Source organism: Ambystoma mexicanum, chromosome 3q, assembly GCF_040938575.1.
Source record: "Ambystoma mexicanum isolate Mex_15411 chromosome 3q, UKY_AmexF1_1, whole genome shotgun sequence".
NCBI lineage: Eukaryota > Metazoa > Chordata > Amphibia > Caudata > Ambystomatidae > Ambystoma > Ambystoma mexicanum.
This window is the reverse complement of record NC_090926.1, coordinates 335,930,708-335,957,912: the sequence shown is the minus strand read 5'-3', so window position 1 is coordinate 335,957,912 and position 27,205 is coordinate 335,930,708. Positions and strand designations below refer to the sequence as shown.

General features: G+C 48.3%; 1 protein-coding gene across 1 annotated transcript in view; it reads left to right on the top strand.

The window, feature by feature from the left end:
- ITK (IL2 inducible T cell kinase) overlaps positions 1-27,205 on the top strand; it is a 496,552-nt gene that overhangs the window by 316,519 nt on the left and 152,828 nt on the right. The window contains exons 8-10 of the mRNA XM_069653933.1: positions 13,901-13,955; positions 19,363-19,442; positions 22,148-22,281. Coding sequence (XP_069510034.1) covers positions 13,901-13,955; positions 19,363-19,442; positions 22,148-22,281 — 269 coding nt within the window. The remainder of the gene's footprint in view (positions 1-13,900; positions 13,956-19,362; positions 19,443-22,147; positions 22,282-27,205) is intronic.

The following is a 27,205-nucleotide window of genomic DNA, read 5'->3' as shown; positions in this document are numbered from 1 at the left end:
GATAGGGCAACTCATGAATAACATAGAAAACCTACACGATACTGGTTCCATAAGGAATACCATCTCATTTAGTTGAAAAAAGAAGGAAAGGAATCCACGAATCGGTTTCACTCATAAAAAAGCATAAACGGCCTGAGAAATTGGATTATGGAGGGCAAGGCACACTGCATCTATGACTAATGAAATTGTTGTTGTGCTCAGTATGGCCTGATTGCTATCTAAATTAGACTTAGACTTGAATGTATGGTGTTATTTTAGGCCACAACTCCGTTAGAGAGGCCCCACTTCGGGGTGATACTACCATTACACCTGCGACGACATCCTGATTCGTGCTGCAATGGGGGGAGGCCATCACTCCTGGTTAAAAGTGACGCTAAAGAGGATTCATCATATGTAACTTACTTTCAACGGGTATGTTATGTTGCAGAGCTTTTATACTGTACCAAATTCCCTCCATAGTTGCCTAAGAGTGCTGTGGCTTGTCTGAAAGTGAGCGTACTGGGCCCCCACCAGTAGTATCCAGACAAGGGATAGTGGTGTAGGCGTAGGCGGACGAGGGAAAAGATTAAATAAACAGCGAATAAAGCGTGGATGGGGGTGTTGTAGGTTAAAGGGAACAGAAAGATGGTTATTTGATAGTGTGAGTGCATGTTCATCCAGCCAACATGGATGGTCGAGATGGACGACATTTCGAAGATAAATTCAAAGGTGTCTTTAGTAGCAGGGAGTAGTTACATGAAGCCAGATTTAAAAACTACAATATAGGTGTAAATCATTGTAGTGTAGCAATGGGACGATTCACCATATGCTCAAGGGAACCTATCGATGGATGATGGAGACATTATGTTATCAGGGAACGCATTTCATTTCCGCTGAATATAAATACTGCATTTGCCAAGCTTCTATCACTACACCAAGAGTGCATCCATCGCACACAGCGACCCCCCAGGAGGCCAGAGTTCTCCCCATGCAAGTAAGAGTTGCTGGGATTTCCCATCTGGTATAGAGCATTGGCTCCAGGCTAAGATGGCTGCTATGGCCATTCCTAATGCTGCGGGGGACTCCGCCTGCACTGTCCCGCCTCTGCAGTTGGCGGATTGCTGGGTGCAAATCAGCTTCCCTCTGTGTCATCAGGGAGCCGGCAGGGGAAGGAGGCCCCCTCCAAGGGCCTTGTTTAAGGGCCAGTCCGGGTGCATAAGACGCATCGGCCCATATTCAGTATATCTGCACTTTACCTATGCGCTTCCATTCTATCAGGAAACTCTGCTCTCGCACAGAGACTCATCAACTCCACTGCTCTCAGAGCTGGGCAAACCTCCCATTCCAGAAGGTAGGGAGTTTCATATCCCCGATGTGCTTGCCATGCTATCATCATCATGAAACGCCTGTCCTGCCCATATGTGTTGTTTGCTTGGACCTGTTTTTCACCCCCCCCCCCCCGCTACTCTGCCGTACTCTGAAGCAGCTGGCGCCTAAGCAGCATCATATGCACCTCACTTACTTTCACTTCCTCTGTACTGTGTTCCTGGGCATGCTTCAACTTCCCCTGCACCGTTATTTAATTCTATCTCTTGCATATACTTACCTGCTAGCACTGCCAGACCTCTGGCACTTCCTCTTGCCGATACCCTTTGCTAACCCTTGCTGCTGCCGACGCATCCCCCTGTCTTACAGGGTGGGGCTCACTCCAGCATCCTCCAGGTCATTCCTTTGTCACTCCCCACCAGATCTGATGTGTTCCAGACTATTATCCTTCTCCACCATGTTTCTCAACTAATGGTTGTTGTAATATCTGCTTACATGTATGTTTAACTCACGTTAACTGTCCCCCACTTTATCTCTGAAGAACCTCAATTTTACAATGCTACCTGTTTATCCCACACTCGCTCAGCCTCCCTATGGGGAAACCAGTCCAGTTAAGGGACACTACTAAGGTTGCATCCCATGCCTATTTCTGCTTCTGATGTAGCCCCTCATATTAAGAGGTGTGGCTTTACCAGTCACGCTTCCTACTGGATTTGACATTGCTCAGCTGTGCTGTGTTTGCCTTCTACCTACCTGTAACTACTGGATTGGCATTGCTGAAGCCTGCACTCTGTTTGCTTTTTAACTATCTGTAACTACTGGAGTGACATTTCTCAGCTCTGCGCTGTGTTTGCTTTTTACCTTCCCATATGGCCCTCGGTGAGGTCTATAAAGCTTGAATATACAGGGAAGAGAAGAATTTGATATGAGTCCCTCCATCTTTATGCAGTGAAAGCCCTGTACCGTAGTATTAAGAAGTGTTATAGACTCGCACCCTATTGTGGAACATGTTTTAATGGGTGACGCTTACCTGGTAGAATTATGACAAGGATGGATGCCTTGATGAAGGGTCTTAGTGTAAAGCCTCTCAAGTGTTACTAACGCATAAGAAAATAGTATGACTGTACCCAAAACCAGTACGTAGTGTAACGTTTCGCAGCGGTAAGGTGAGGAGGGTCGTTTATACTGCCATTCACCACTGGCCAGTTAAGACACTTTATGCCATAGCAAGGCCACCTCTCACTGCTGAGGAAGAGAAGATCGGACAGGACGTTTTTGAAGCTGTAGGCAAACAACGTAAACACCAGTGTACCCCAAGGTCTAGAAAAAGAGGGTCTCTCAGTCCTGAAAGGACAATTCTATAGTAGAGACATGTGGGTGATCCTTAAGACATGTCCTTGTAAGGGTGGCCTTCAGCGTCTACGTTCCCTGCTGAGAATTCTGCACTGAGGCTGCAGCCCGAGTGGTCAATGTGCCCTGATGGCAAATGTGTGGGGATTATTGTTGTGAAGACTGGGTCCCTCTTAGGTGGCTTCTGGCAACTTTCCCGCAGGCATGTGAAATGGTGATCTGGACTGCTGATACACATAGAAACCCATCACAAACCCTTTATAAATCCAGGAGGCCATGCATGAAAACCTGTCAAAACACACATTTATTTCCTCTAAAATTGAATCACAGACAAGTATTTTAGTTCATTCAAAACATATCTAAATACCTCTTTCCTTTTAGGTATTTTCAGCAATATCCAGGAGGACATTGCAGACCTTTTTGATCAAGGGCAAAAGCAGAAAGGGTTTTAATCCCCCTGGTCCCCTTCGCAGCCCTCTGCACACACAAACACCCAAACTGTTACAAATGTGATTTATTGTAACTGCCTGTCAAGTTTTTTTGACTTCATCTTCTCGGATGAGAGTGTGACCCCAGGCTCTGGAAAGGTCTAGGAAATTCAGCAGGCAGCTCAGCCGATACATGTGTCAGTGTTGTGCTGTTTTCATTGTCTTACTTAAGGAGCACTCCTCACACGTTTTGCTACAATAACTCAAACCCTGTGAGATCCTATGAAAATGTCCAGGAAGTGGCAATGGGTAGAAATGCAACAATTTTCTACCCATTTCGTGGGTTCTTCAGTGTTCATTTATTTCGACCTGCTGAAATACACAGACCTGTTCATGGGGGATTAGATGCTCTCCTCAGACAAGCAAGATCTCAAGTCCGGCTCTACAGTGTGTCTTAAGGCAGTAATTTGCTGATACTTACAGAAGAGCCCTATTTTCAGATGGCACGTGAAGCACTGGCAATTGATTAGAAGTGTAATCACCATTGCAAATGCCTCCTGGGGAAATCCTTTGATGTGATTTCAAGATTGCAAACAGCTGGAGTAATTTTTCCAAGGACTATATTCCAATCCACCATTTGATTTAAGTGCTGGGTCATCTAGCTTTGGCTCATTGTTGTGGCCTGGCAAGGATGAGTGTCTCACACAATTGCTATATAAAGCTTTATTTAACTTGATGCTGAGACTATACACAAGCAAGACAGTTGAATGTACTTTCTGCATTTTTCAAGTCTTATTATAAGACATGTAATGTTCTGCCAGTCTTAAATCAATATGTAATTACATAATCAGGAGGAGTGCCGTGGGTGCAACCACTCTCCTCTGAAGTCCGCTCCATCTCCTCCACTCCCTGACATCCCCTCATTGTGCGGGCGAAGTCTTGCAAGATCTCGTCTGGAGCCGATCTCACGAGACTGATGCCCCACATACCTGCTTCTCTTGAAAAAGGTGGCGTCCTTAATCCATTACAAAATAATTGTACCTCGCTAGCATCGTTTTCACCTGCTGCAGACTGTCACTATCACTCACTTCATTGGGTGTAAGTTCTTCCATCTCCCCCTGCACTGCTTCCCGTCTGTGCCATGTCACTTGGCTCCACCTGCACCTCTCTAGGATCTCCCGGCATTACATCTCTGTCCATCTGTTCTCAGACCAGCCCTTGTTCACACCTCTCCATTTGAAACACTCTCTATTTGTTTGCTTGAGCACGAGGTGGTGAAATGCTTGTCTCCCCACTACCTTTTACGAACACCGCTACTCTCTCTAAATTCCACCTTTACCATCTTGGGTGCACACAAGATTTACACATTACTTTGATGAGTTGACTGTAGCGGGAACCTGTTATCCGGTCCTTCTGAGGCAGTCTGATCTTCACCAGATCTCCCTCTTCTACCTCAGTTCTTTGAACCACCCTGTTGCTGTCATGCCACTTCTTCTTGTGATCCTTTTCTTGATCCTTCACACTACCTCTTCAATATGTATTGTGTCGTCCTTCCTAACTCTGGACAGCAATGAGGGCATAAAAGTAGATGCAACTCTCCTGCCTCTCAACATATGGAAGGGTTAACATGATATAGTGCCATGTAATCCACTGCTAATATAGAGGCATGGAATGCTCTCCTATAAGCAATGTTCAGTTCCTCAGACGACATGCCTCCTTGATTGCATGGATCATAATCCTACATGTTTAGCTGATATGTGGAGGCTGTCTGCGTGTGACACCTCCACGTGAAATCTTCACCCTGAGAGTACTGAGAACCCTGCAAACCCCACTCCCCCCCACCCGGGATATGTTCCTCATTGCAACCTACACATGTGATGCTTATGGGTCTGCTTTTGATGATTGCTCTCTCGATAGTATATTGTACTGCTGTGATGTTGTTGCACATTTGTTATTATGTCAGTTCTTCTGGTATTGGTAGAATGATACATTTATGTATTTCTGTAATGTGAATATATAAAAATGGCAAAAAACAGAGTTTAAAAAAAGAATCAACCATATGGAATGGTGCCACCATGGTGGTTCCATTTTGGAGTGAGTCTGTGATTGGTCACTGCCTCTTTCACTGTCTTGTGTGGGTTCATGCCTGATGCCATGGCTAGCTAAATGGCTCCTATTACCAATAAATGTGTTCTTTCCACTAGCCCATTAGCTTGAGGATGGTAGAAGGCCGCCTTAAATTGCCTTATGTTGTTGTCATGCAAAAATTGGTCATCTCAGTTGATGTTAGTTAGACTTCGTTGTCGGCCACTGTTTCTTTCAGTAGCACTTCTCTTTGGAACAGCAACTTGAGGATGTCGATCACTGTATTTGTGGTAATGTCAGGCACAAATTCAGTCTCTACCCACTTTGACAAATAGTCTATGATTACTATTCCATACTTATGATCAGGAGTCATGGCTTCCAAGGGGCCTATGAAGTCCAACCCCAACATCGGCCATACACTTTGCGGGATCTTAGTTAGAACAAGGGGTGCCTGCCTTACTTTCAATCTTTTGTCATTGTTTAATCACTCGTGACATCTTTCCATCATGTTCTTCATATCTTGGTCCATGCAGCGCCACCAGAATGATTCCCTAATCCTGCATCTTGTCATGTTGCTCCCTAAGTGCCAAGAGCATGCCCTGTATAGCATGATTGTTCTTAGTGCCGTGGGGATTATCACTCAATCATCTCTGAATATCCTATTTCTTCATGTATCTCATCTGCTACTTTCCAGTATGGTTGCAGGCCTTTTGGAAATGCCCTTGCATCCATTCTTTTTTCTTTTTACTTTATTTATATTGTTTTGTTTTATAGCAAGCAACAGTGTGCATTTATACATTATTCAACCATTGAGCCCATCAAACTTGCATGAGCAAGTCATTGTAGTGTACCGCAGGTACATTATTATGTCTTCAAAGATCCCTTAAGACACTCCCCGCAATATAGAGAAATGCCTTCCCCCGACATCCCCCAGAACAGCTTTGCACCTTCATCCATTCTTGACCTATCTAGTCAATTTCGACACCTTTCATCTTTGGCTGGTTCCTCTAACCAGTGTCACTCACTCATCTCCAGAAACTCCTTGCTCCATAGTGCACCAACTGAAGCCACTTGTTATCTTTATCAATTTGTTCAGGCAGGCGAGATATGCAATCGGCATCAGAATTCTTCCATACGGGAATGTGCATTATTTTGTCTGTTTTTTCCTGCTGCTTGGCTGCTATGTGTGCTAGCCATGGAGTGTATGTCGTTGTGCCCCCCCCCCACAACCTCCTGGGTTCAGCATGTGCACCAAGGGCTTGTGATCTGTAACCAGATGAAATTTGGTTACCGACGCAAGTCCTGAAATACTCCACTGCCCACTTGCACGCAAGCATCTCCTTTGCTATAGTTGAATCGTTTTTCTCGGCCTCGGATAGTGCTTTAGATGCAAACGCCACATCACCTCTTTTTTGTCTAAGGGCCTCATTACGAGGTATGCCGGTAAGGCAAAAACGATGCCGGTGTGGTAATACCGGCATCGTTTACCGTCCAGTTGCATTCCGACCCGCAAACCCAGTATTAGCGGCACACTAAACAACGGTTCCGCTAATAGCGGCATAGGCACGTACACGCGCCCCTTCAGGGAGCAAATACTGGCATGCCAGTAATAGGGGGTAATTCCAACCCATGCATACATGCAAATACCGGCATCGCGAAGCCGGTAATCACGGCCTGCACGATGCCGGCCATACAGGCATCTCAGACCACCCGCAAACAGCAAGCAGTATACAAGGCAGCAGCCACAGGTGCACACAATCCCCACAGGTGGAGTCAATGGAGGCTGTGCCAGTATAAACTGAGCACACCCACACACCACAACCCCCCCCGCAGGTGTAGGCAATGTAGAGTGGCCCGGTACAAAAGGAGCACACCTACACACCACACCCCTTCCTACACCAAAATGCTAACACTAGCAGTTGCAATCATGGCACTGGAGGACATGCCTATACTAATACAACTAACGGAAATAACTGCAACAACAACCACAACTACAGCAGCAACAACAACAACTACAGCAGCAACAACAGGCAGCACAGAGGAGACGCAGGAGGAGAAGGAGGGTGAGACAGGCCCAGCAATTACCACCAGCGCAGCCACCAGTGCCTTGTAGGCAGCCACCAATCCCTCGCACCAGACCCAGCCCATTCAACCTAACCCCTGAGCAGATCCACACCCTGTACCGGTTGGACCGTGACACCATCACCACCATAGTGGACATGATACAGAACGACATTGCCAGCCACATAGGAATACGCACTGCCATCCCCCCACTACTAAAGGTGGTGTCTATGCTACACTTCCTGGCCACAGGCACCTACCACCACACAGTGGGCCAGCTGCATGGCATTTCACAACCACTATTTTCACGCATGCTGAACCAAGTGCTGGATGCCCTCCTGAAGCACGCAAGCACCCACATATCCCTACCACGGACTGCCCAGGAGATAGCCGAAACCAAAGTAGGCTTCCATGCACTGGTAGGCATGCCCAATTGTGTCGGTGCCATTGACTGCACCCATGTGGAATTGGTAGTCCCCCATGCCATAGAGGCGGTGTACCGCAATCGCAAGCAATACCACTCCATCAATGTGCAAATGGTATGTGACTCCAGGAAGATCATCACCCATTGCTGCGCCCGATTTCCTGGATCAACACATGATGCCATGATACTGGGTAATTCCACGCTACCCCATCACATGGAGCGACATGCCGGAATAGGTGCCTGGCTGCTTGGTGAGTTGCACAACCGTCACATGGCAGTGCTTTGGGGTACTGATGTGTGGGGATGGATAAGGGGGGGGGGAATACTGCACCTGGGTGGGAATAGCCGGTGATTGGAGAATGCATGCAGAGCCAAACACTCCTGACCTGAACCAGTCAAACGGTACATGACACTTCACTGGGCCACATATCACAAATAATGCATATCGATGAGAACAAGTAAGAGGCACAAGCAGGCCACCATGGTGATGGCAAGCAATGCATGAATGAACAGGATGCCAAGTGTGGCAATGTGGGCAGTGTGACCATGCATAGTAAATAATGAACAGCATGAATTGGAGTCAAAACATTGTTGCACTACCACAGCATATCTGCCTCAGCATGCATGATTACACCCTGCATCATCTATTGAACACCATCCAGACTACCACACCTCATGACAGTATAGATTGTACCTAGATAACATTTTTCATGCTTACAGGGACATGTGCATGGCCACACCAAATAGCTGCCGCCATGACTGTGCTCCCTGAATGTGGCAGTTCAGAGTGACACACACCTATTTGAATCTGCTTGCAGGTGATGGAGGATATCCCTTGAGGCCGTGGCTACTCACCCCTGTGCGTAACCCTCAGAACAGCCATGAGGAGGAGTACAATCGTGTGCACACCCGTACCCGTGTTGTGATTGAACAGACCTTTGGCCTGTTGAAGGGGCGGTTCTGCTGCCTCAGCAGGTCGGGTGGGGCACTCCTATATAGGCCTGGAAAGGTGGCAAATATCACCATGGCCTGTGTCATGCTGCACAACATGTGCGTCCGGAGAAATGTACCACTGCCACCTGACATTGACATGCATGGGCTGGGTGAGGTTGATGAGGATGGAGACGGAGGTGAAGTAGCCCCCCTGCCAGTACGTGATGCACGGGATGGCCATGCTGTATGCCAAGCACTAATTCACGAATACTTCTGAAACACAGGGACTATGAAAGACTTGTGTCAGTCAGACACTGGGCCAATGTGGACATGCACACAGGGAATGTTGGGAGTTGGGCACTGAACACCGTACCACATTAAATGGATGCACACAAAAATAACAATGTCCAGCCATGGATTTTTTTTATCACAACGTGTGTATTATTTACAACAGCAAAAATGTGCCCACTCCCCCCTCCCTGACCCACCCAACAAACACCAACACCCCCAATAGACTCCACAAGATGCACCCCTTCACCTCCAACCTTGTGTCCCACTACCATTGTCCCCCCACACTACTTCCAGGACTTCTTCCTGTCCAGAGGCGGCATTTCAGTGTGCCTTGCACTCCTACGTGTGTGGCGCACTGGGCTGGTGGGGACAAATGAAGCTGGTGTGGAGGTAGTAGGTGATTCGCTGGCAGGTTCCACACCTCCTGCAAGCTGTGGCCGCTGCATGTGAAGCAGCATTGAGGTCAGCACCTGTGTCACCGCCCCCAGGCAGTCCCTCATTAGCCGAGCCGATGCATTGACAGCGACTGTGTTTGCTTCGATGGCCGCTGTGGTCCCTGCAATTGCTGTGGCAATACCCCGCCTGGTTTCCTCCCCATCCGCCATGTACTGGTGGAGTAGGTCTAACATGGCCTCCTGGTGGGCCTCCACCATCGACAATCGTGTCTCCAGGGTTCTGGAGGGGGCTGGAGAGGTGGGTTGTGCAGTCACGTGGATGGCATTTTCGGGACTGGACTCCTCAGAGGTGGGTAGGTCACAGTCACGGAGGCAGGGATCAACTTCACTGCAGGTGGGTGACTGCAGGTGTTGGGGGGAGGGGGTGGGCACGGGGCTCGGGATGGCCGGGCATGTCACCTCGGTGTCTCCCTCAGGCTCCACACTGGCATCAAGTTCTTCCCCAGTGGAGGCGGGTGCTTCCAGGGACTCCCCTTGGACAGGTGTGGGTGTGGCCTGCTTGTCTCCAGCGGAGGTGGTGGTGGTGGTTGCCCTCTTCTTACGGTGTGAGGTGGATGCCCTTGCAGTTGTCTCCTGGGTTGCTTCTTCCTCATCAGTGCCTGGGGGGGGGGGGTAGAAGAGATGCAGGGCATCAGTGATCGTGTGACATGGCAGTGGCGGTGCTATTCATTATTCATTTGATCATTCTTTCATGTCTTACAGGTGTGTCACGCAGGGTATTCAGAGGGGGCATGTAAGCATTCACTGCATGGCAGGTGGCATGCCGTTGAGTATGGGTTTGTGTGAAGTATCACATGGGCAAGCTCCAGGTGTGTTGGCTGTGTGTTGGTTAAGGGATGGGCACTCAGCATGCATTTCAGTGTGGCAGTGTTTGGCTCGCCATCTGTATTTGGGTATGGTCATGTGGGTGTTGGGATATGCATTGCCTTGCCTAGACTCTCTACCACTTCACTTGTGCTACTTCATGGTCTCCCCTGCAGGGTCACTCACCTCCTTCTGCGATTGATGCCGCACCCGTCTCCATCTCGCATAATCCCTCGATGGACTCAGGACTGATGAATCTGCTGGCCGTCTCCTCCCAGGGCATCAATTTGGCAGGGGGGTAGGCATCCCCGCCTGTGGCCATGGCCTCCCTCCGATTGGTGGCCATGATATTGTGTACCCTCAACAGGAGGTCATCCCACCACTTCCTGCAGTCCCTCACACTGCGCGGGGTGGGACCTACGGCTGATACCCTGCGGGCTACCTCCTGCCAGATTTGCCTCTTTTGTTGCTGCACCTTCCGCTTCTTGTCGTGGGATTGTATTGTGTCTGTATGTGCAGCTAGAGTGTCCGCTAATATGGTGAGCCCTGCGTCTGAGTAACGCTGTTTACGCAGCCGGGGGATGGTCTTCCTGGTAGCCTTTGACATCCTCTATGGATTTCCACTGTGCTCTCCGAGTATCGGCTGGTGGTTATGGAGGATGGCAATGGATTGTGTTTTTAAAGATGGCCGCCGGCCCATTTCCCGTTCCTGCGCGATGACGTAATTTCCGGGTCCGTTTTTTGGTGAACACGGTATTACCATGCCGGTATTACCATGCCAGTATTTAGGGGTTGATATGAGGCGGTACCGCTATGGGCGGGTTCCGCGATGCCGGTATAGGGGAGTTGGAGGCCCTTTAGCGGCATGGCGGTATTGCCACTACCGGCATGGGGGGACGCGCGTGCTCGCGCACTCGTATTCACCCGCTATTAGCGGGTTCATACGAGCATGGACCCGCTCATTCCGGCATGCCGGTAATGAACCCGGTTTTACCGGGCAACTCGTAATGAGGCCCTAAGTGTCACCCATACGCACTCGCATCTGTGGTGATAAAGGTCTCCCACATAGGGTTCAATGCTGTCTTCTGCTCCATTTTCCATGAGTACTCCACCCCTTTCTTCAATAGTTCCCTCAACAGCGGTGTTATTTCTGAGAATCGTGGTACACATTTAGCAAAATACTCTTCAAAGCCTAAAAACAACCTCAGTTCCTCTTTATTGGTTGGTGCAAGTGCATTGATCTTTCCTTGCAGTACATTTTTCTTGGGGCTAATGACTATTTGTGGAATTTTGTACCCCAGGTAGTCCACCTCCTTTGCCTTGATCATACACTTCACATATCACAATTTCACTCTGACATCCTGCAATTTGTTCAACACATTTCTCAGCACTACATTGTGGGTCTCTTCAACTTTAGCAATGCAGATATTGCAGTAGCTAGAACTGGTCTAACTTTGTGTTTGACTGACACAGCGCCTTCTCTCAACTAGATCTTTATTTTTACCAGTTCTTCCGAGAACACTCTTCTCGGCAACTCTTCTCTGGACAGCGATTCGCCTTTTTTGAAGAGGACTTGATTTTCCTTATTGGGGTCCAGCTTGATATTCAATTTCGCCTGGTCATCCCAACCTAGCAGTGCTGGTCTCTCTTCTGAGAATTGTACTCATTACTGTGTTTCTGACTTTGAACGCTATACTTCCTTTAATGTACCCCAAGAGGTGCATGGTGGCACCACCAAACACCTTCAGTTGGCATTTTGTCTTGCAAACCTCCGCTTTGTGTTTTACCACCATTTCTTTGTAGATGCACATGAGAAGTTTTCTCAAATCTGACCCCAAATCTGCCATCACTCTGGTTTCATTTCCATCTCCTTGATCAGGCAGGCATGCTTTATCATTGAAGAGATGTCGGGTGCTAGCACATCTGTGGCATCTCAGAGGTTCCCTTTGCCTGTCTCTCCCTTCTCTGGTGTCATTCACTGTCCTTTCTCTGTTCCCTTGATATTGAATGGCGGGGACCTCTGCACTCTGCAAGCTTCCCATCATTTCTGAGTGTTGTCTCTTGTCTAATTTGACGCTCTGGCAATCTAAATGGATTTGTCTAACCGTAGGACCTCTTCTTTGGGAAGGTACCCACTTGAGAGTCTGCAGCCACACTTTAGCTCACTGTACCGTTTACAGAAGGGAAAGAACCATTTGCATATTAATCTTTGTCCTGCCCACATGGGCAGTCCAGCACCGAAATGCTAAGGCAATTCTCTTCTGAACTAAAGTATCAACAGCAACCCCAGACACGACACCCTCAGTTTCCTAGGGTCATCCAGACATGGACCCCTTGCTCACTGTGCTGAGAGAGACACAGCTCCACCTCACTGATGAGGCCCAACAAGGCTGAAACACGTGTCTGGGGTTGCTGTTCGTACTTTTGTTCAGAAGAGAATTGCCATAGCATTTTGGTGCTAGATTGCCCTTGTGGGCGGGTCAAAGCCTGATATGCAAATTGATATTTCCCTTCTGTGAAGGGTACAGTGAGCTAAAGGGTGGTTGTGGATTCTTGAGTGGGTACCTTCCCAAAGAACAGGTCATTTAGCCATGTTCATTCTCACAGAGGGGTGCCTATGACTATTTTTTGATTGTTTAAGGGACTTCAGTTTAGTCACCTTAAGTTTCCTATGGTCATCCAGGTGTGGATTCCTTGCTCAATACGCTCAGACTGGCACAGCTCCACCTCACTGATGAGGCCCAACAAGGCTGAAACACATGTCTGGGATTGCTGTTGGTACACTTGTTCAGAAGAGAATTGCCATAGCATTTTGGTGCTGGACTGCCCATGTCGGCGGGACAAAGACTGATATGCAAATGGATATTTTCCCTTCTATGAAAGGTACAGTGAGCTTAAGTGTGGTTGCGTACTCTTGAGTGGGTACCTTCCCAAAGAACAGGTCATTTAGCCATGTTCGTTCTCGTATAGGGGCGCCTATGGAATATTTTTCGCTCATTGCAATTAGGGCCACCTCACCGACGAATTGTGGGGGAGTCTGCACGTCTAGCATGTCCCTCGACCCTAGGTGCCCATCCACAAAAAACAGCACAGGAATAAATAAATAGACATTTGGGCACAGAAATCATTGGATTCGTAGGCACATAAAACCCTACAACTTGGCTTGGGTTTTAAGTAGGTAGTGAGCAGCAAGTTAGGATTAACATTAAGCATCACGTTGATGGGTGGCGTGAGCCCCGACCGTAGAAGAGTGCAACTGCTTCCACATACTGCGTAGATGGTGGCTGACTAAAGGAACACGCTCTTGTCATTTAACCTCACTTCTTGATCATTCACAATTATTTAATTTTTTTAAATGTGGAGCCCTCTTGGTTTTTCCCCATGTCCGTCTGAATTCCTGCAATGAGTAATTGCTCTGTCACAGCGCATTTCTCTTTTCCAGCACAGAATAATCACACTGGTGTATCACTTAGTAAATGGTTTGATGTGTGGTTAACCCAGAGCCAGTGCAAAGTTTCATGCCGCCCCAGACGAAAAGTCATGTTGCCCTGCCTCCCCGTGATTGGATTATTTAGGGACCAAGTAATACCCTTTAGTGCTCCTCTGCTGGTGATGGCCTGGCCGTGCACCCAGAACGTGCTTTACTGTTGCACCGGCCCTGGGCTGACCTACTGCTCATGTCTAGAATTGACCTATTCCCTTGTAGAATTGACCCGAGATATAGGTTGTGTGACTGAGCCTGAACGTTTTGTTTTTCTTCTTAGGTGGTACAACAAGAATATTAACCGCAGTAAGGCTGAGCAACTGCTGTACAGCGAGGTGAGTACATGAACAGGGCCTGTGGCAAGGCTGCTGAGGTTCTGCAACACACGTATTACTTCCTGCAAGCAGGTCACCAAATGGCAGACCACATTCACAGCAACTGCTGTAGTGTACTGTCCAATCAAAACGGATGCTTCAGTGGGCAGTGTGCTCCAATCATAACTAACAACAGCAGTTGCTGCATTGCACACACCAATCAGAGGCCAGAGGGGCTGCTGTAATTCCCTTACTGGTGAATTCAGCTGTCATGTACACATTAATCAGGGGTGTTGAAAAGTGTATAAACCAATTAGAGAAGCTACTGAAGGGCAGCCTCCAATCTGAGGCTGTGTGATAGTGTACACACTGCCTAACCCCCAGCTGCTACTGTTATGCAAACACCAAACGTAGGAGACGCTGAAGCGTCTCACCATCCAGATAAACTGCTGCCATGCATGCACCAAATAGAGGTGCTGCGGTGCACTCACCAATATTTACGCGCTGCCATAATGTATGCCTCAGCGGTTTCAGTTAAATGAGTTTATAAAGTGCACTCACCAATCAGAGGAGCTTTTCCGGGTGACGCTGGAATCGGAGCAGTTCTTTGCCTGCCATGTGTGTACAGTGAGATGGTTTCCCGCCTCTTTCAGTTTGGAGAATTGTTCATGTGTCATGAGCCTTCATAGGTGTAATAGTCTTGAGCAGGCACACAGCCATGAGTATATATTTGAAGGGCATGGCCCCAAGTAAAAAACATCAGAATAAAAAAGGTATCCGTCCAAAATACCCAAAATAAAAAAAATAAAAAATGGTAGATATGTTCAAATTTCGGCTGTACGACAGTCACATACAGCCGAAAATTTCGAAAACATCTGCCATTCGGTGTGAATACAGTGAAAAAGGGGAGCGTAGGATGGGGGGTCCCCCGCACCCTTGTTCACTATAATCACATTGGGGGTTGCAGAAGTTTCCCCCACAACCATCATAACAAAGTTAAACAAAGGAGACAAAAAAAGGACCCTTCGGTGCCGGTTCCCATGGCTATCCGAATGAAAGTGGGACCTGGGGTTGAGGCTGAATTTTTCTTGAAAATGAGTGTCACATAAGATGTTATAAAGCACGTTGAAATGTCAACTTTCTAAACAGCTAACCGAATTGAAATACAACTTCAAATTTTATTTATGGATTCTACCAACCCACAACACCCCCCAAACCCTACTGCTGCTGGGTGTGAATAGTATCTAAAAATGAATCGTGCGCCTTGCGAAAAGATGCATATTTCTTGGTGCAATTGCAATTTGTTTGAGTGGGTGACAGTGTTCATGCAGGGCAGTGAAAAGATGAGGTTCATACATACATAGTCTTGTCCGGGGTGACCCTAGGGTGGCAAGGCAACCCTCTTGGCCTTCATTCTTCTGGTTCACACACCTGTGCATGCGGGCTGCATGGCATGTCTTACGCGCTGCTTCCAGGGTGCTAGGATTGCAGTTACAGGTTCAGGGTTTGTAAGCTGGTGTATCAGTGCTGTTGTTTGTGGTGTTCCTTTGTCAGGTTTGTACGCTGGTTGAGCGATTGGCAAGGCAGGACTTAGCCGGAAGGTTAGAGGTAGGAGCCATCATGGGGATGCTCGAGGTGACTGGTGGGTTCTCGCTAGCATCTAGCATGCCATGGAGGGGTCACCACAATCCAAGCGTGCACCATATGCGTACAGGGCCAACTCTTGGTCATGCGTATCAGTGAATATTTGGACAGACCATGGCAAGGCAATTGAGTTTGCTGCATGTTCGGCACCACATATGTTTGACTCGGCAGGGGCCAACCTGTGGGGTATCAACTGCCACTGTGAGGCAGTGCTCAGCAAGGCCATGGGTTGACCCAGATGGTTGGAGGCATGTGTGCATTTGGTTGCCTAACCAGTGCAATCTGGAATTTTGTTGTACATCAAGCTGGCCGTGACATGACTGAGGAATGGACATTGGGCCTGAGCCTCTATAGGGTTGGCTTGCTTGCTTGCTGGATAGTTCCTGTGCATGTGTGGTGCCTCGGATCATCTGCAGGGAGTTCCTGGGTTTGCACAGAACTAGGAATTCGCAGAGTGGCAGCAGTGAATATTTTGCTTGCAATTGACTGCCCTTGCATGTATTACTAAAAGAGCAGGACGCTTAAGATTTTATTGATAGTAGTGTCTTATTGAGCCTGGACACCCCTAAAATTGAGCATATTAATGGTCTGGGTTTGCTGAGGCGCCACAGTACTTGGTGACTGATTGTTTGGTGGTTTCATGGTGAAACTCATCTGCTGTGTCTGAGAAGCCCTTCCAATTAGAACCATCCATTTAACCACCTGATGTCAGTGGTGAGTGACGAGGCAAGAATGGGGCTAGTCCTGTCATGTTGGATGGTTGTTAGGTTTGTGGTATGGTGGAAACCATTTCTGCGGCGGTGTCCACTTTGGCTATTTTGGTGGTTTAAGGACTCGGTATGGATGTCGGTTGGGGTTTTTCAAGCACACAGGCTGTCAGGTGTTGCAGGTCCGACTGTGTGTAGATGCCTGCAAAATAATTGCTCACTCTACGAGCGTGCTCACATTGTTGGCACAAATGTTGGCTGTCCACATCTGTGAATTGTATTTCTGCAGCTTGCTCATCAGTCCATGTGCCCAGGACACCCATGAGCTTTAATCTGTGTACTTCCACCTGATGGGCAGCCAGTGGTGCTAGTCTGATGGGCCGCTTGTGAGCCTGCGTCTGATTGGCAGTGGCCTTTGCCTCCATCTGATGAGCCACCTGTGTCTTTATGCATGATGTACAAGGTGAACTGCCTGTGGGCTTCCATCTGTTAGGGTTCCTGTTGCCTTGTTCTCCTAGGCCACCTGTGACCCTGCATCTGATAGATAACCTGTGGTGCAGAACTGATGGGCTGCTCATGGTCCTGTCCCTGATCAACCAACAATGAGTATGCATCTAATGAGCTGCTTCTGGACTCACTTCTGATGGGCCATGAGGTCTGCATCAGACGGACTGCATTTAGAGTGCCTCTGGTCCACCGGCTGGTAGGTCACATGGGACCCTGGGCCCTGTAGGCCACCTGTGGTCATGTGTGGTTTCAAAGTATTTGGTCCATGTGTGCAGTTCTTGGATTTCAGAAGTGCCCTTACCTTATTTGGATATCCTGAAAAATAAAACAGTGTCTGCTTTTGCTCTGATCTGGTGGTTGCCTTGTCCACAGGGTGCAAATGAGGCTTGTGCTGTGTAGTTAATGCTGTTTTTCTAAAGGAATTGTGTAGCTTTGCACGGTGCACGTAGTGGGCACTAAAATCATGAGTGGTGGGTGGAGGAGGGTTTGCTGTGGTCTAACCTGGCTTCTACCTTGCAGGTTGGGTTTGGCATCCTTTGCAGGTAGAGCTGGATGCTGAGCTACTAATGAGGGCCAGGCCCATGTGATAGAAGGTCTAGGCACAGTGTGGTGGCAATGCAAGGTCAGACATGAGGAGCCTGGGAGGAGAAGCACGGCTGGCCCCCCTCTGCCTTTTTACTAGCTGGCACAATGGCCGTGGGCCACTGGTGACATGCATCAGAGGTGGCTTCACCACTGCTTAGTAATGAGAACTTGGATCGCAGCCAGCCGCTGCCCGTGGTTAAGCAGACAGACTGGTGAGGCCAGCGGCCCCTTGTGGGTGCACTAAGGCCGGTCAGAGTTGGGGGTAGTAGCCATATAGAGGTGGTGACCAGCACTGAATAGGACACGAGGCTCACAAAAGCCAGGAGACATTGGTGCACGTAGGTTCATACAAGGTAGGGGCCGCAGCTGCATGGATGAAGTGTAGTGGGCCAGCAGTAGTATGCTTGTGTTATTTGTTGTGGCTGCTGACCTTACCCAGGGCATGCAGCCATGTGTCATCCCTGTGCAAGGTAAGAGGTGTGCTAGGAGCTGTCTCTGAGCACAGTAGTTGAGTGAAGTTTGAAAGAAGCTTCTGTTTCAATCAGAAACCAATGTACAGTAGTGTGTGTGATGGACAGTGAAAGACTCACACATGAGGCTTGATGATAGTAGCCCAAAGATGGCCGGGTACTCATGTCACACACGAGGCTTGATGATAGTAGCCCTAAGAGGGCCGGGTACTCATGTCACAGACGAGGCTTGATGATAGTAGCCCAAAGATGGCCGGGTACTCATGTCACACATGAGGCTTGATGATAGTAGCCCAAAGATGGCCGGGTACTCATGTCACACACGAGGCTTGATGATAGTAGCCCTAAGAGGGCCGGGTACTCATGTCACACACAAGGCTTGATGATAGTAGCCCTAAGAAGCCGGGTACTCATGTCACAGACGATGCTTGATGATAGTAGCCCTAAAATGGCCGGGTGCTCATGTCACAGACGAGGCTTGATGCTAGTAGCCCTAAGATGTCTGGGTACTCATTTCACACACAAGGCTTGATGATAGTAGCCCTAAGAGTGCCGGGTACTCATGTCACAGACGAGGCTTGATGATAGTAGCCCTAAATGGCCAGGTACTCATGTCAACATGAGGCTTGATGATAGTAGCCCTAAGAGGGCCGGGTACTCATGTCACACACAAGGCTTGATTATTGTAGCCCTAAGATGGGCGAGTACTCATGTCACAGACGAGGCTTGATGATAGTAGCCCTAAAATGGCAGGGTACCCATGTCACAGATGAGGCTTGATGATAGTAGCCCTAAGATGGCCGTGTACTCATGTCACAGACAAGGCTTGATGATAGTAGCCCTAAGATGGCCGGGTACTCGTGTCACAGATGAGACTTGATGATAGTAGCCCTAAAATGGCCAGGTACTCATGTCACAGACGAGGCTTGATGATAGTAGCCCTAAGATGGCCGGGTACTCATGTCACACATGAGGCTTGATGATAGTAGCCCTAAAATGGCTGGATACTCATGTCACACACGAGGCTTGATGATAGTAGCCCTAAGATAGCCGGGTACTCATGTCACAGACGAGGCTTGATGATAGTAGCCCTGGGTACTCATGTCACAGGTGAGGCTTGATGATAGTAGCCTTAAAATGGCTGGGTGATCCTGTTCCTTCTTATGTTCTGATGGCTTGTACTTCAACTCGACATGTGAGTATGGTCACACAAGTTAGAAAGCTCCTCCCCTTCATTCATCCACCTCCCACCTACACATCCCAGGATGAGGCTATCACTGCTGTTCTAGAGTGAGTGGGCTGTGTGCACGAGGTCTCCACCATCCCCTGATCTTGCTGAGTAGGCCTTCAAAATGTGTGCATCTTTACGAGATTATTTCTGCTTCTGAAATGAAACCACGTGTAATGTGTGCTTCCTGTCATGCCGTCTCCGCGTGCCTCGCTACTGCTTTCCTAATCCCCCGTCTCTTTTGTTTCTCCCTATTTCCGCTTTCTGTGTCTCCTCCATTCTCCCAGGACAAGGAAGGTTCCTTCATGGTGCGGGATTCGCGTCAGCCAGGGACATACACGGTCTCTGTCTTCAGCAAAGCGTTAAGGTAAAACCTCCCTCAGAACTTCTCTAGTCCAACCCGAAGGTGCCCTCACAGCTTAGGATGGGTCATCAGTCTTTCACACCAGTCCAAGCCAAATCACCATTACCGTGACTGCCTAGGCAGCAGAGGTATCCCCCACGTGAACACATGTCTGTATTGTGCCCCTTAAAGACCTCTCTTGGCCATTTGTTACACTACTGCTTTAATGAGGCACGCATTATGTGGTTGTCTAAAGTCTGCTACTTCCTATCTGTTTGTGGTCATCCAATCCTTGCACAACAGCCAAAGTCAAGTGAGCTTTACGCAGTCATCTGAGCTGTAACACCTCTTATGCACCTATCTGAGATGTGCCCCACCTTTCCCACCTTTGTGATCATGTCCCCCTTACACATCTAGTTGGGAGGTGCTCCCCTAACATGCCTGTTTGTGATCTACTCGCTCTTGCACACGTTGCCAGGGATGTGCCATCTCTCACAAACATGTCTGATCTGAATCTCGTGCAAACCAGTTCCGGGCTGTTCCAGACACGTGACTGAGAAATGTCGCCTTTCCTACTGTGCGACGCAGCTTACGCACATCAGGTGCACCTGTCTGACACCTTTCTGAACTAACAACTCTTACACACCTGGATGAGCCTTTGTTAACCGGTTCTAAATTGTGATAACCCTTAAACACTGAGCAGTGACTTTTCTCATAGACCTACCTAAGCTGTCCCATCTATTACTCAACTGTTTCATCGTTACCACTTCCTGAACACCTGCCTGACCAGTCTCATCTACTAAAAACCTATGTAGGTGGTGCCCTCTCTTAAACGCCTATTTGAGCCATGGCTCCGTTCACGCGTGTTCTTGTCTTACACATCAACTACGCATGGTACCTGCTCTTGCACAATTTGCTTATACTGTGCAATCTCGTGCACACTTTCCTTTCGCCATGCCAGCTTTTAAATTCTGAGCAGTGCAGTCCCAGCTGTCGCACCCCTTGCACACAACAATTCTGTCACTCTCTTCACACTTGTCTGGGCTGACATGAAAGGCTTCTTAAACACTTGGTACAAAACCCTTTTTTTGTGTCCATCTTGAGGTCACATCCAAGGGCATTAGGTGGGCGTGTGTGCTGCAGATCTCCATTTGTATATTTTAGCAGCTCACTCTGTGGCCAGAGTTTTAATTGAAGTAACCGTCGAATTCCCAGTGCATGGTTCGTGTGTCATGTTTTGTTACATTTCCAAACAGTAGGTCTCAGGGGTAGCCTGAAAGTCACCACATGGCTCTCCATGGATTAAGGCAACTAGCAGATGCTACAAGTAATATCCGACTTGCAAGGGGGTTCTCAGCACAATGGGTTGATGCTCAAAACCTCTGATGTGTTTGGTCCAGCTATGACCGCGGCCATGCGTGCGGCGTGAATTACTAGTTTGCGTTAACCAGCCAGAAAACATTAGGCAGCTGCAAGGGGGTACTGAGCTGCTAAATCCGGCTTCACACATTTGATATGGCCAGCTATTCCCTGGGGGCTTCAAATGTTTCTGTCAAGCTTCTAGATCCGAGGTTTTGTGCTACCCATTGTATGTACCCAACATTCTCTGGGGAGAGCGTGTGGAGGAGGGCCTGAGCTGACTGATGTATTTATATGTTGGCTAAGCCCATAAGCATCTGTTGGATATATCCATATTTGCAGCTATCTCCAGGTCTTTGAAGGAGGTCCTGAAAGCATGCTCTTATGCACTGCCTTTTGTATACATCCAAACGTTCACAGGTGGGCTGCGGGGAGGTTCACTGCTCCCCCTGGCCTGGATGCAGCCTGGGTTTAACTAGTTATTCCTCAGAGGCTATGGGGGGATTTCTGCGCATGGTGGGCTGGGTATTCCCGGGGTTTGTCCTGGTGGTTCTTGAGCTGCCTCGATGGTGTAGTGAGATAGGTTGGCTATTTTTAGGTATTCCGACAATGTTTATTGCATGGCCAAGCACACAACACCCCAGTGTTTACAACCATTAAAATAAAGCCTACACATGTGTGGTTACACCTGCAGTGGCTGGGGGTGGTGTATGTGATCCCTTGCTTCACAGTGCATAGTTTATATATCCCACGAGCCACTAGGCTGGCGGCATCTTTGTGATACTCTGAGCTGCAAGCAGGCTTCAGTAGTCCCCTTGCAGAGTAGTATCAGTTCCACCGCAGTGCTGCAAGATGAGGGCTGTGGGGAGCGTCCCGCGCGACCTGGTCTGAATGGATCCAGCCATTCCCACAGTGGCCACAGATAGCAGTCATGAGCACCCAGGACGACTGTGCCCTAGTTATTGCACGGGTCTCAGGTAGCTGATTACACAGCCGTGCCGGTTACTCCGTTCATTCGGCTTGCAGCAGTTTATGGATGTATCTCTAGCTATTATCCAAGCTGTTCCGGAGGTAGACCTTCATGCTCAGATCACCGTCTAATCCTGTGCAGTACTTACTTTGTAAAGAAATAAGTGCCAGGGCCCAAATAATATCTGCACTCCTGTGACACTGCTGGCAGACAGATACCCACCACTGCTGCTACCACCCATAGCTGCTCCCCACAGGTTGCACTTGCTCATTGCGATTGATGGATGGATGCACTGACTATCACCACTACATAATTAAAGTGAGTCTGCCAAACACCCTCACAAAGTAAGCACGGTCCTTTGCCTTGTCTGCTTGTGTGTGTTAATGATTGCTTTTGGCAGTGAGAAGAATCCCACCGTGAAGCACTACCACATTATGGAGACCAGCGATGACCCCAAGCGCTACTACCTTGCAGAAAAGCATATCTTCGAGTCCATCCCAGAGCTCATCACCTACCATCAACACAACGGAGCGGGTGAGTGTGCTGCAGCAGGGAGGGTGGTGAGAGGGATGGCAGGCAACACAGTACCTCATGCATGTTCTCGGCCACTAAGAAAATGGGCTCTCTCTTACACATCAATGACCATGCAACCCATTGTGAGAACAAGGCGGCTCGCCTCATGATAATGTCACACCCCACTCACTCTCTGTGTGCCTTTCATCACCTCATCATCCATAGCCAGATTAGATCCTATCACCAGTGTTTTACTATTCATGTAATCTGAGGTCAAAGCTGAGGCTGCCCTTGGACAGGGACGGGCCGGGACTGCACCTCTCTCTTGATACGTTTCAACAGGCGAGTGTGGGACCAGGCTGGAGTTGTAGCTTATATAGTCTATCCTTCTTAGGCCCGCATTACTATTTGGCCAGTAACAGTAAAAACTGGTGGCATTTGAAATACCACACGATGTTATCATCCAACTGATTATCCTGGGAACAACCGTTGTGGTGTAAGGAACAGGAGGCAGATTTCCCACCTGTTTGGTAGCGGGAATTACCACATGCAGTAATGTTACAAAATCTTCCCAACTCGTAATGTGGGTTTTTGTATTTACTATTTGCAGGTGTGATATTTCACCTTTCACATAAACCAAGGGCACGGATATCCTTCCAGCAATAATAAGTACTTGCTCTAGTGTTAGTGACTATGTGCTAAAATGAGAATAGAGATAGGCTCCTCCCTCCTCCTCTAAAAGCGGATCTGTTGTGTAATATAGCTCACTGGTATGCTGCCGTACCACTAGTTCCTTTGCTTTTTACAGAGCGTCCCTTTAGTTCAAAGGCACAAGAAACGCGTTTGGACACTTTTTCTTTCTCCTGAGTCAGTTATAGAATCGGCTCAGGCCGGACATTCAAGCACTGACAGTTTCCCAGGTCTCAGCTACGCAAACACGTACACACACAGCCATGGCTCTGCAGGCCGTTTAGGTGCTGAGGTTGCAAACACATTTCTTTTATCAGTGGCAGAGCCTTTCATATGCATGATGGAACATTTCCAACTCAAAGAGCTTGCAAAGCACTGGTTACCTTGCAAACATGTGCTAGTTAAAGTGAGCAACACAAAGCACCCATTTCAAGATGTGTTTATATCCAGGATGCCTACTATCTTGACATGCAAAAAAATAAAGTTGCTTTAAGTCACTAATCAAATGTTTTCAACATCATGAATAACAGCGAGCTGGAAGTTTGTGACAAAGAATCTGCATATCCATCTTTGTTTATTACACAACTTCTTTTATTACATGTCTTAACTCGCTGAAAGTCCTGTGCGGTTAACTAATCTAGGTTGGCATTTTCTTGAATTCTGGGACTTATAGTGTAGCATTCAGGATGTGAAAATTAAGGCCAGAATGGTATTCTTTTGGCTTAACATGTTGCTATAAGGATTTACATGCTGTCATGTGGCTTTATTATGCAATTTGTGTTATTTTGTAAGTAAACTCTAGAAGACATTATTTCTGTAGACTTTGAAATCCTAGAAAGGTTGTTAACATAAATAAATAGCCTATGACACATGTGTCTGATGGTCAAGGACATCTTAAGCTGCTACCAATGTTACTCTTTCAGGTGAAGTTGTTGTAGTGTCCATTAGTGACCATGGGCCGAGGAAACCCCACGTGCCATGCCCCCAATAGAACAGCATTCCCTCCTGTCAGGACAGTCCCTGGAGCAGATTTCCACAGAGGTTAGAACTCATTACAATAGCACTTTCTATCAATATGTCCCTGGCCACTTTTATGGTTTCTTAGCGTTATCCTAACAGAGTCAGGATCATCCTCCACAGTCTTAGATATCCTAATACAGTCCACAATATGGTCCAGGGTTAGAAAAAAGCACCCCCTCACTATGCGCAACCAGTGTAAGCATTTGTTTCGGAGCACTTCCCTTGGTTCATTTCGCTTATAGGGTGGTTTTGGTTCACCAGTCATGAATATGGAACAGGGGGAGAGGGAGACAGTAGATGTATGGCAAAGATTACACAGCTCTTTGGGTTGCCCCCTGATTACATTCACTGGTATCCTAGTTTCCCCTAGAGATTCATCAATCCGCAGTTCTCGAATTGGCTCCTTATCGTTTAGCTCCCTTGCTTAGCTCCGGGAGATTGGTACAAAGGTCATAGGCAAGAGGTCCTACTGATCTCAATGCATTGGGCCTGACCAGGGACTCAGTTTGGCATTCTAGGGAAACAACAGGGTTAACTACATCTGTTTTCTCTCCGATCATTTCCATAAGGGACAGGAGCACATTTCTCAGCAACAAGAGTTCATCCAGCACCAAGCTACAGCTACAGCTAAGGCAACTCCGCCTGCCCTCTGGGCTCCCCTCCCCTTTAGTCACAGGGATAACATGGGAGTAGGCGCTAGAGGCTTCTTTCGTGTTAGGTACTGAGCTGAGGGCAAATCCCGACAGATCTGCATAGGTTGCTGCAAAAGCACTTGCCAGGCACCTCACATGCTCCGGACCCATACATGCAGGTAGCGGAAAGGCGGTTGGCTGGTCATGTCGTCAATGGTCACTGTCGCTGGTATCTTAGCCTCCTTAACCTCCTGCCCACTTAGAGGGCTGGGTTATAACCTGTGCCAGGGTGCAAAGGGCCTCCATCGCAGGATTGGATGTAATGAGGGCCTTCTGCATAGGGTCTGGGACAGCAGCAAATCTGGGATGGAGCACGTCCCACCAGACCCTGGGTGCTTGGGAGGCCCTGTGTGCACAGATTTCGGACCAGAGGATCCCGGTGGATGTGTGGGGGTCAAGCTGCCCCTGGCGGCAGTTACCAAAGCGCATGACATACCAGGAGTTATTGCGACCCAAACAGGACCATTAGTAACAATATCAATGACAACAGCAGGATCTAAGCAAACTGGCGATGACATTGGGAGTTGCCAGAAATTGCTGGATTTCAGAAATTGGTAAATGTGCGTTCCCAAAAGTGCCAGCAGTGCCAACAGCATCAGGTCTAGTTGAGGGTGCAGGATCAACATCGCCTGGGAGGGTCAGGAGGGGAGTTCCCCAAATTTAGGGATTGTTTGTTTCGCTTTAAGGACAGGATTTCTCTTTTGGGCCCCAATCCAAGGCCAAAACCGAGGCCGAGTCCGGGGCCAAAGATGGGCAGGGGAATAGATGTCTCTGCAGAGTCCTGAACCAGTTCCGGGGTCCTAGATATAGTGGATGGGTTGTAATGTTCCCGATGTTTTAATGTCAATGTAAATGTCAAGACAAAAAATGACAGCTTATCGAGAGGATTTTCCGACAGCAACGTTACCCACTTTATGGAGTTCCCTCCTGAGTCCAAGAAGCCGAAGCAGCAGAGCAGAGGGTGGTCCCCGAAAATAGGCACAGTTACTCTCGATCAACGGGTGGCAACAAAAGAAGGATCTCGAGGCCGATGTAGGAGTTGGTGGCTGGAGTTCCAGGAGATAAAGCATGCACCCCCCTACGTGCCGCGAACACCCCTGCAGGATTAAAACACCCTGCGCCTGGTCTCCCTGCGGGCTTCCCCTTCACGGGGGAACAAGGGATTTTTAAACACTTTCACAGGCGGATAGAAGGGGCCAGCAGGACAGCAACGGCAACAGGGACGAGATTCTCCGGGCTCCAGCTAACATCCCGCGCCCTTGTCTCCCCTCAGGTTTCTCTTTCTGTATATTTGGATGCAAGGCCAGAAAGACATGGAAAGCCAATCAGGGCTCACAGGGTGCAAACTGTGATGGCTTGCCCTATATCTCTGCGTTCCAACATAACGTAGCGATTTGGCTAGTTCCTGACATCAAGTCAGGATTTTTATGAAGACATTTTATCTTCATACAGCAGCAAGAAATCTTTGTATTATTAATACACCGTACACCATAACCAGGACAGCAAGTCCCAGAGTCCTTCACTCCATTATCCTTTTAGCCATGATCATCCCTGCCTTCTCTTTCTTCCATTAATAGGCTGCTTCTGAAGTTGGTATGTCTTCTTTTCATGACTGGCGTTGCACCTTATCATCCTTCAAAAACGGTGCCACCAGTAACACCCAGATCGGAACCCCAAAACAGACTAACTTCGTAAATAACGCTACCATCATTTGAAGCTCAAATCACAATATGGATAGTGTCAGGATGGGAGTGACAGGATGGGAGTGTCTGGATGGGTCTCGGGTATTCGAAAAAAAGCAGCTTTGACGCACTCGCCTGCCTGCCTTAATAGAACCCCGATTTGAAGTACTAAACTAGCAAGATCGCTATTTGCGCACATGCTTCACATTCTGGCAATCGGGAGCATAACCACAGCTGAGGCGTACTCGGCCAGTTTACAATAAACGGTACAGAATATATTTTCATGGCCAATCCACACACCTGCGCCTATCTTCTGTCGGCTTTTGGGGGCATAGCACCTCTGGCTAAGTGAGCACCAAAGCAGTAGCATCAAACCCCTCTTGGGACATAACCCATCCATCCAAATCTCTACTCTTCCGAGCTGGGTTCCTGCTAAATAAATATATAATATAATAAAAGGGCACAGCGAGGAAAGGATGTTGAAAGGATATGAAAAGCTGAGAGGAAGAGCTCCTTTGGTCCTTGGTAAGGTGCTCATAGCATTGAAGGCAGCAGCCTGCAACACACAATGTAGGATGATCAGGAAAGCAGGGGCATTGAAGGCAGCAGCCTGCAACACACAATGTAGGATGATCAGGAACGCAGGGGCATTGAAGGCAGCAGCCTGCAACACACAATGTAGGATGATCAGAAAAGCAGGGGCATTGAAGGCAGCAGCCTGCAACACACAATGTAGGATGATCAGGAAAGCAGGGGCATTGAAGGCAGCAGCCTGCAACACACAATGTAGGATGATCAGGAAAGCAGGGGCATTGAAGGCAGCAGCCTGCAACACACAATGTAGGATGATCAGGAAAGCAG